Below are 10,577 nucleotides of genomic sequence, written 5' to 3'. Positions count from 1 at the left end.
CAACAACCTAGATCTAAGTTTGTCCCTGCTTTTTTTGCGTGGGAAACTTCTTGATTAACTTTGTTTAGACATTGATAGCATCGTAGAAATATATTTGAATTGTATAGGCATTGATAGCATCGTAGAAATCCAACAAATAGGATCTTTGAAAAACTCCGGCACCAACTACATATTCTATAAAACAATTATCGTTTAATCTGAAGCATTTAGCTTTGTTTATTGACAGATAAAATATGTTGTGTGTCACTGTCACTAACTTCACCTTCTAATCTGAAGAGGATTAGGAATGAACCAACCTAATTTTGACTGACCACATTTCAATCGCTTACACACCAAGTCATGGGAAATTTTCAGATCATTAGCCGGGTGGGGTGGTTCAGCCCATATATTCCTAGAGTCTTACATCTATTCGATCCACTCATCGTCTCAAATTAATCCATCGGGACATCCGCCATGGCGACCCTCCTCCAGAAGTTGGTGGACGCCGACCAGTGGGAAGCCGAGGACATAGTCGGCCGGCTGGGCATGGTCATGCATCGCGCCTTCCTCTTCATTGGCTTCCAACCCTACGGCGCCCAGCCACCCTCGGGTCTCCTCCTGAAGCGAGCAGGTGAGGCAGGCTCGCTGTGTCTCTCCCGTTGGTACACGGTGCCGCAGCTGGCGCACCGCAAGGGCGCGGATGCCGCCGTGCTGATGCTATGCGCGCAGGGGAGCAACATCGCGCTCCTCATGTTCCTCACGACGGACTGCCATCTGCGGAGCGTGTACCGGGAGCGCCTGGACAAGGCCACCGTCACGCCGCTCCTCTCCCGCGCCTTGGGTGCCACGGAGCCCTGGGTGTCGCGGATCTGCTGGACGCTCGCCAACGGCGTGTGCTGGGACCTCCTCGTCGGGCTGTGCCGCAGGAACGGCCTGCCGCTGACCAGTTTCATGTCCATGCCTGATGACATCAAGGCGGAAATCTTGAAGAGGCTCACTGACGGCGAGGACCTCGCGACGGTGGAGTGCACCTGCAGGCAGCTGAGGCGCCTGGTGGCAGAGCGTGATGGCGAGCTGTGGAAGCCCATGTACGAGGCCCTGAGAGTGCGCCGGCGCTGGCCCTGGTGGCGCCTTTCGTTTCTCCTCGACTCCGAGAGCTCTGACTCCGAGACCAAGGAGGTTCTCAGCTGGAAGGAGAAGTACGTGGAGGCTAGGCCGCGTCCCTGGCCCAGGATCCGGCGCCGGTTGTTCGTTGCACCGATTCTTTGGACGGACTTCGAATTCTCATGCCCACTGGACGGGTTGCAACAAGATCCGCAGGAGCAGGAGACGGTTTCAACAAGGGGCGAGAGCACACGAGTTCACCGCCAGAAGGTGGCAAGGGACGACTGCAAGAAGAAGCGGCACGCCGCCGGTGCGATCCACTCGCCGTCCTCTCGCTACCGATGGAAGCATCGGTGATCATGAACTGATCATATGTAAGCATAGTCAACGATCGTCGATGCATTTGTTTGCTTCAAAATTTCAATCGTGGACCGATCAGATCATAATCTATATTGATCATCCCCACTAACTGTAATCAATTCCTCTAAAGCTTACCCCACGTCGAGCCACATCCATTGCAGGTCTCTCTCCCCTCCTTCTCACCACTCTCTTTCTGCAGCTTCTTGGTCCTACCTGAGTGCTGGTCCGCAAATATGTATCTGATTTCGTACGGTTTCCAGTACGTTTTCTCATGATTCACTCCATCCCCGAACGTGCTCCAGTCATGGAGGTTGCTCTCGTTGTCATGCAGGCTGTGCTCTCGTGGAGTCACAGTCGTCGCCATGTACGCACGACATGCCAAGGAATTTGAGGTAATTAAAGAGCACAAGTAATTCAATAAGCAAGTTATAGTTTCTTCCAATTTGTCTGTAGGAGTCAGGATTGCACAATTGTTCCTCTGACCTTGCAATTGGACCCAAACATTTTATTTGCCCTGTTGTCATGCACCATTTTTATTATATGGGTTCACTGCAATCATTGCTGCAGATGAATCATTAGCTAGATTCAAATTCCATGTCTCTTTCCAACAATTTTACTTCTTTCATCCAACTTTAATTTGAAAATACTCCTCAAATTCCCGCAGCAACGCGCAGGGAATTCATATAGTTAGTGCAGCTACGGTCTCTCCATAGTGTGAAGAACACAATTTAGTGACTAGTCCATTACGGAGTACAGTACCTTAGTTAAGATACACACAATTTAGTCCTGTCCCGTAATGTACAGTAGCGCGAACGTGCGAACGTCGCAATGGTTCGGCTCGGCTGCTGGGTGCGAACGTGTGGGACGGGAGTTTGACTCCTGGCTCCCGCACGCCAGCGCCCGAACTGCCTGCGGTTCGCCCGTTGGTGGGGCGACTGTGGCATCGCCTCACCCGCTGGCATTCGGGATTTTAGATCGAACGTGGATGTGCATCGGGGTGTTTCCGCTAATAGATTTAGTGTGTAGAGTAGAGTAGTGTGTTAGGTGTACTTTAAAAAACCTTAGGATTCCAATCTTTGGTGGAAAAACATCGGCTGAAATTTCCTGAAAAACATCCTGTCGAGAGAAAGGTTCAGACCTACAAATAAAGTCTAGGAAGGCCGGATACCCTTGGATATTATAAAGATATATACTAATGAAGGTCTTGATCAGATGTCCGACTCAAGTATAACTTAGTATTCAGATCTAATTCATCTACCTTACCTTAGTCGACAAGAAGACGAACTCCTTATCGATTATGACTAGGGTTAAAGCGATGCTTGGACCCCTATATAAGGTAGGTCCCAGGCCCCCAAAGGGAGACCAATTCAGATAACCCTTAACCCGATGCAAGCGACATTAAGCCCTAGCAACTCAAGATACTCGGCAACTTCCAGATTCAATCTAGTTTAGCCTTAGCCTATATCCAATCTCCATTGTAACTAGGGCTAGGCACATTGTTTGTACTCGATACATAGAATATACAATCCATCCTTACACGACGTAGGGTATTGCTCCACAGGGACCTGAATCTATCTACATCACATATCTACTTGTGTTCTTGTTTGATCCCTGATCTTGAAGGTGCCATATTCGTTTATAAGTATTGTCAGACACTAATCCTCAATAGTTGGTGCGCCAAATAAGAGTCTTCATATATCCGACTAACCGAAAACTTGCATCACTATCCGCTCCGACTCCGACTTCGAGAAAAAAATGTAAGATATGATACGTAATGAAGAAATAATTATCCAAGACTATTCATGTTAGACTTAAAAAAATGTAGAATAAAATATATTATAAATTATATTCGTCCATATCCGATCCGACACACTTATTGAACAGACATTGATAGCATCGTAGAAATATATTTGAATTGTATAGGCATTGATAGCATCGTACAAATCCAACAAATAGGACCTCGATTTTGACAAACTTCGACACCAACTACTTTTTCTAATGTTTTTTGATCGTTTGACTAGCATTTAGCTTTGTTTCTTGACAGATAAAGTATGTTGTGTGTCACTGTCAATAACCTTATCTCTGAATCTGAAGAGGATTAAGAAATGAAGCAACCTAATTTTGACTGACCCTTCCTCTTAATAAAAAAACGTGCTCAGGCACGTTCTAAATTTTTTTTTTGACTGACCACATTTCAATCGTTTACACACCAAGTCTTAGGAAGTTTCCAGATCATTAGCCGGGTGGTGCAGCCCCCAGATTCCTAGAGTCTTACATCTATTCGATCCACTCACCGTCTCAAATCCACCATGGCGACCCTCCTCCAGAAGTTCATGGACGCTGACCAGTGGGAAGCCGAGGACATAGTCGGCCGGCTGGGCATGGTCATGCATGGCGCCTTCCTCTTCACCGGCTTCCAGCCCTACGGCGCCCAGCCACCACCCTCGGGTCACCTCCTGAAGCGAGCAGGTGAGGCAGGCTCGCTGTGTCTCTCCCGTTGGTACACGGTGCCGCAGCTGGCGCACCGCAAGGGCGCGGATGCCGCCGTGTTGATGCTCTGCACGCAGGGGAGCAACATCGCGCTCCTCATGTTCCTCACGACGGACTGCCACCTGCGGAGCGTGTACCGGGAGCGCCTGGACAAGGCCACCATCACGCCGCTCCTCTCCCGCGCCTTGGGTGACACGGAGCCCTGGGTGTCGCGGATCTGCTGGACGCTCGCCGACGGCGTGTGCTGGGACCTCCTCGTCGGGCTGTGCCGCAGGAACGGCCTGCCGCTGACCAGTTTCATGTCCATGCCTGATGACATCAAGGCGGAAATCTTGAAGAGGCTCACTGACGGCGAGGACCTCGCGAGGGTGGAGTGCACCTGCAGGCAGCTGAGGCGCCTGGTGGCAGAGCGTGATGGCGAGCTGTGGAAGCCCATGTACGAGGCCCTGAGAGTGCGCCGGCGCTGGCCCTGGTGCTGGTGGTGCCTTTCGTTTCTCCTCGACTCCGAGAGCTCTGACTCCGAGTCCAAGGAGGTTCTCAGCTGGAAGGAGAAGTACGTGGAGGCCAGGCCGCGTCCCTGGCCCAGGATCCGGTGCCGGTTGTTAGTTGCACCGATTCATTGGACGCACATCAAATTCTCATGCCCACTGGACGGGTTGCAGGATCCGCCGGAGCAGGAGACGGTTTCAACAAGGGGCGAGAGCACACGAGTTCACCGCCAGAAGGTGGCAAGGAACGACTGCAAGAAGAAGCGGCACGCCGCCGGTGCGATCCACTCGCCGTCGTCTCGCTATCGATGGAAGCATCGGTGATCATGGACTGATCATATGTAAGCATAGTCAACGATCGTCGATGCATTTGTTTGCTTCAAAATTTCAATTGTGGACCGATCAGATCGATCATAATCTATAATATATCTATCTATATTGATCATCCCCACTAACTGTAATCAATTCCTCTAGAGCTTACCCCACGTTGAGCCACATCCATTGCAGGTCTCTCCCTCCCTCTCACCACTCTCTCTTTCTGCAGCTTCTTGGTCCTAACTGAGTGCTGGTCCGCAATTATGTATCTGATTTTGTACGGTTTCCAGTACGTCTTCTCATGATTCACTCCATCCTCGATTGTGCTCCAGTCATGAACGTTGCAGCCGTTGCCATGCAGTCTTTAATTTGAGGTAATTAAACTGTACAAGGAATTCAATAAGCAAGTTATAATTTCATCCAATTTGTCTGTAGGAGTCAGGATTGCACAATTGTTCCTCTGACCTTACAATTGGACCGAAGCATTTTATTTGCCGTGTTGCCATGCACCATTTTTGTTTATATGGGTTAACTGCAATCATTTCTGCAGATGATTCATGGGTTTCTTCAAATTATTGTTATCAATGAATTGACACAAACATTAGGATAGTGTTGATTATTTCGACATGATTGATAGTGATGATGAGACTTATGATCCAGCTAATCCCGATCATGAAGATTATTTCTAATACATGTAATACTATGTTATTTTGTAATTACGTTTTGTTTATTTTGCATCTCTTTCTAAGTACTTCTTGTTTATCTGTGCTTATTGGTTTACTCTTTTTAATTGCTGGTGATTGAACAAAGATGGTGGGCGGTGGGATGAGGAAGCTAACGTCCTTGTACCGAAGGACAATGACCGCTGCACCGGGGCAGAGTAGGAGGAGGAGCAGCCGCAGGAGGGAGTCGTCGCTTGCCACCCCGTCGCGTGAGGAGGAGGAGGAGGAGCAGGTGCCCCAGGAGGACGCCGAGGAGGCGCAGGAGGACGCGCAGGAGGACGACGAGGAGGCGCAGGAGGACGAGGAGGAGGCGCAGGAGGACGACGAGGAGGAGGCGACAGCAGGGGGTTCCGCTTCCTCTAGTTCGTCGAGCGTCTACTTGCGAGGTCCCGCGAGCCTCCCTCAGCGACCGATACCTCGTGAGAGACGCCCGCTGATTCGACCCGAGGGGGAAAAGTAAGTAACTTTAGATGTTATCACTACTTTATATGATATGTTGAAAATCAAAATAGAAATTAATAATTTTTCTTAATCACTTGGGCAGGAACTGGACGATTGTGGCGAGTGGAGGTGCTCACACACGCCAAGTCAATGGCATCCTCGGTCTTCTGTGCAAGGAGCACTTCCCTGGCCTGGTTGAGTACGCCGGAGTGACGGGGCCGGCCTACTCGTTTGACCACTACGCCGTCGCCCCCGATGCTGCAGATCGGGTCCGCAGGGTATTCAACAACAAGGCGGAGCGGGTGAAGCAAGAGCTGTGGGTAAGTCTTCCTCGCACTACATTGCTCAATACATCGTATTTATTGGACATTCTTGAAATAATGAATGGATACATCGTGTTTGTATGCAGGATTTCTTTAGATGCCAACACGGACATGAGGCCAGGGCGGATGTGGTGGCTACCAAATGCTGCAATAAACTCGTCGTGGACATGCATTACGAGGCGCGTATCCAGGCCGTCGTAACTTACCACGGGACCGTCGTTGGAACGAAGGTCACCAAAAGGGACGCAAGAACCATGACGCTGACCCGGGACCAGTACCTGCAGGTAAATACAGAACATTAATACTGATTCCTTTTGAGATTAAGTAGGCTTAATTTCATCTTCTGATATGTCATGTACTGGATGGCCTGTAGATGATTCCTTATTGGTGCGCCGCGCATCCCCAGTGCTGGGAACAGATGGTGGACAAGTGGTGCTCACGCGAGTGGGAGGAGACGCACAACTTGTGCCGGGAGCGGCGTTTGATGATGCCAAGTGTAGCACACCATCAAGGCAGCCGCAACCTCAGCGAATACGCACAAACATGGGTACGCGAATTCATTTATTTATTCTAACGCTCAATTCTGCATGATTTCTAATCATCTTGCTGTTTTTCTCGCAGTTGGCGTCACATGGTGGCCAGCCTTGCTCCATCTTCAAGGCATTTGCTATGGCCCACAAGGGCAAGGCGACGTTCGACGTCGACTACAACCCGGAGGACGGGCCCAAGGCGTACAGCAATGCGACCGTCCACAACCGCCTTAGTGAGTACACATCGATGGCAAGGGAGGTCCATGGGCCAGAGTACGATCCGAGCACCGAGGACCTTGATGGAGAAGTCATCATGAGGGTGGGAGGAGGCAAGAAGCATGGGCGATACTGGATTGGCGACGGCGCAATCGACTCGGCCGCTACTCCCAGTCTCTCCCAGATTCGAGCAAGCAGCACGAGCACGAGCCCGGCCATACGACCTCGGAAGGACACTTCACACCACCGGGTGGAGGCACTCGAGGTTATTCCTGGTTTATTCGTCGTTCATTGGTTTTTTCATACCTTTCCTGTGCATTATTGTAACATTAGGGTGAATATATTGTAGGCCCAGCTGGAACAAGAGAGGAGGATACGGGAGCAAATGCGGGCGACGATGGAGAGGGTGGAGGCCGAGCGGGAGGCCAAGCAGTGGAGGATGGTGGAGATTCTTCAGTACATGCAAAGTAGGGCGCCGCTACGGGTGTAGCTCCGCCACCTTCGCTATTCGCTCCACCTCCACCTCCTCACTATTCTACTCCTGTGAGTATAAATGTTTTAGTTTGTATGTTCATACTTACGGTCAAACCTAGTGGAGTATGAAAGTTTTATTCATGTATGGTATATATTTATCTTGTCTCACACATGCAATCTCTTCTCCTTTGTGCAGAATCAATCGGCGGCATCGAACGATCCTCATGCTTCAGCGAATCCTTCACCAAATCAGTTTCATTGACCATCTTGGTGATGATACTTGTGGTTGTTAATGCTACTTCTATTTGCAATTATGGTTGTAGATGATGGAGCACTTGGATTACTTGTGAACTTATTTGTGATATATTGTGAGACATGTGACGTTTGTGATATATATGTGGTGTTGGTGATATATATGTGCTGTTGATGATATATATGTGATGTTGGTGATGTTTGTTATATATATATATCTTCTGTTTGTTTGGATGGGATGTAAAAAACAAATAAAAAAGGCTGTTTTCAGTCACTTTGCCGAGTGCAATGGCCATGACACTCGGCAAAGTGACAACATGCTTTGCTGAGTGCAAAGGCCATTGCAGTTCCCGTGATTGTTGCGAGAGTTCCCGTGATTGTTGCCGTTGCCGCCCCCTTGACCACCGGCGCCGAATCCCGAGGCATGCGCGGGATTAGGGGCGACAGTCTTGGTGTTGGAGGAGCCGCCACCGCTGCTGCTGGTGAGAAAGGCAGTGGCCTGGGCGGTGTGGCGCGGCGTCTCGCTGAGTTCCTCGAGATGCAACTGCGTGCGGAGTTCGGCGAAGGAAGGGAATGGACGCTGCAGGGCAACCAGTGAGCGTAAATGACCGAATTTTTCAGTCAAACCATTGAGGGCGGCGAGGACGAGGGTCCGATCATTGACTGGTTCGCCAAGATCACCGAGCGTGTCGGCCATGGCCTTCAACTTGCGGCAGAAGTCAGCAACGTTGAGGTCTCCTTGATGGAAGGAGTGGAAGTCCGCGGTGAGGGTGAGGGCGCGGTGCTCGTGGTTGCCCAGGAACTAATGTTCCAAGGCCTTCCAAACCAGTCGGGCGGTGGTGTCGATGGACAACACCTCTTGAAGAAGTTCGGTGGAGATGGTGCCGTAGAGCCAGGCGAGGACGACACAGTCCATCTGCTTCCAGTCGGCGCGGTGGGGAAGATGGTCGTCCGAAAGAACGTGATCCGTCAAGGCATATTTGCCGAGGACCACGAGGAAGAGGCCGCGCCACCGCGTGTAGTTGGCGGCGGCGACGTCGAGCGTCACGGGGATGAGGGCCTTGACGTTCAAGACGCTGACCGCCTGGGCATGAAGGGCGGCGCGTGCGTCGACGTCGAGCGCAGGCGTGGGTGCAGCCGGTGGAATCGGTCCGATACCAGGGGCGCCATGGGAGAAGCCCGGCGAGGAGGATGGCGACGGCCAGGAGTAGGCGGCCGGCGTAGAGTCGGGTGGAGTGAGACTGGCCGCCGCAAAGAGCGCGGCGAGGTTGAATGTCGCCGCGGGCTGAACCGATGTCGCGGGATGGACCGAGGTGCCGACCGGGAGCGAGAGACCGAGGGCGGTGGTGGTTGTCGCGGGAGTTGGCACAACGACTGGAGGAGTGGACGCCGGCAGAGACGTGAGGAACGCGGAGAGCGCCCGGCGCGCCGCGGCGGACTCCTTGGCCGCAGCATTGTTTGCGACGACGGCGGCAGTTTCGGCGGCGATGGAGAGGCCGTCGGGGGGTTGGAACGCCTCGTGGACAGCATCGGCGACGGCGTCGGCTGCGGAGTCCAGAACAGCGGAGGTGGAGGAGGTGGAGGAGGAGGAGGAGGAGTCAGCGATCGTCATGTCGACGAGCGACGAGCGACGGTGCAGAGGGCGCGCACGGGTTAGGGTTGTGGAGTGGAAGCGGTGGATCGGTAGTCTGATACCATGTGAGACGGATTGACTCAACGCGATGATTGTATTGATCACGGAGAAATACATATATAGGCCTCATCCTTTCCATAACCGCTCAACCGATTTATAGCAATAGTATCGGGAGGATAAGGAAGGAGAGTCAATCACAGAGTATATGCCAGGTATAGTCTAACACCGCGTACCCCTGCAACGTGAACCAGTTGCGCCGGAGTGGTTCCGTTCTTGCACGTGAAGGGAGGAGTCAAGCGGCGTGAGGTTCAGCCAGTGGAGGGGAGGGAGAGAGGGGAGGCAGTGAGGGGTGGGGCCGGGGAAGGTGGTAGAGAGAGAGAGGGAACCAATTGTGCCGGTGTGGATCTGTTGCTGTAGAGAAGGGAGGAGTCGAGCGGCATGAGGTTCAGCCATTGGAGGGGAGGGAGAGAGGGGAGGCAGTGAGGGGCGGCGGCGGGGAGTGAGAGAGGGAGGACGAAGGAGGGAGCTGGGAGTGCGGTCGGGTCTGATTGGTTTTCGCCAGTTATTTATCAGAGATCTCTCTTGGTTTTTTTGGCAGGACGCAGACCGGAGGGCAGAACGCGGTGAGGGAGCGGGAGGAGCGTTGGATTGGATCTGAATGGTTGAATGGGCTGTTCGACATCAAACGTATTCGTGTTTATAGTTTAGATATGCTGAATCTTTCTTGTTATATTAACATTGTGTATGTTATATTATCAATCTTATAGTAAAATTCGGTTTAAAGTGATTGTCACAATACCTAGACAAAAAATCGATGCAAAAGAAACAATAAACAAAAAATGCATGGTTTTCTGACTTTCTCTTTGTGGCGACAAGGCCCCCAATTTCGCTCTGAATAGTTACACCTAAATAGGACCGGCCACGACAACTTTAAGCCTTAATCGTATGCTCTCAAACCAAAACCACATCATTCAAACAAGATGTTACTATCAAGCACCGTGTTTAAAAAGAAACTATACAAACTTAAGTTGGACCAAATAAGCCCTTAGTAGACTGCACCAGTTTGGCTTGCATTAGGCTTCATCCAACAAAAAAGAAAAGAAAGAAAAAACCACTTGTCAAGACGATGCATGCAACCAAAATCATCAGGAGCAGTACATACACAAACATAACCTAAAACTTTGGAATATGCGTGAAACCTTTAGCGGATACTACTATGCATGAGCAGCAACAAAAAAAGAAGTGAGAAA

General features: G+C 51.0%; 2 protein-coding genes across 2 annotated transcripts; both read left to right on the top strand.

Annotated features, from left to right (window-relative positions):
• Window positions 1–349: 349 nt before the first annotated feature.
• Window positions 350–1,734, top strand: LOC133903830 (uncharacterized). Its single transcript, XM_062345292.1, has one exon. It carries the CDS (start codon window positions 454–456, stop codon window positions 1,438–1,440), a length of 987 nt encoding a protein of 328 aa, XP_062201276.1. The 5' UTR covers window positions 350–453; the 3' UTR covers window positions 1,441–1,734.
• A 1,824-nt stretch (window positions 1,735–3,558) lies between these two features.
• LOC133903787 (uncharacterized) lies at window positions 3,559–5,122 on the top strand. Its single transcript, XM_062345251.1, has 2 exons — window positions 3,559–4,762; window positions 4,966–5,122. The coding sequence occupies exon 1, from the start codon at window positions 3,753–3,755 to the stop codon at window positions 4,743–4,745; it is 993 nt and encodes a 330-aa protein (XP_062201235.1). The 5' UTR covers window positions 3,559–3,752; the 3' UTR covers window positions 4,746–4,762; window positions 4,966–5,122.
• Window positions 5,123–10,577: the final 5,455 nt, after the last annotated feature.

This window comes from Phragmites australis, chromosome 21 (genome assembly GCF_958298935.1).
Source record: "Phragmites australis chromosome 21, lpPhrAust1.1, whole genome shotgun sequence".
In the NCBI taxonomy this organism is placed as follows: Eukaryota; Viridiplantae; Streptophyta; class Magnoliopsida; order Poales; family Poaceae; genus Phragmites; species Phragmites australis.
The sequence above is the reverse complement of the archived record's forward strand: the minus strand, read 5'-3'. Positions and strand labels throughout refer to the sequence as shown.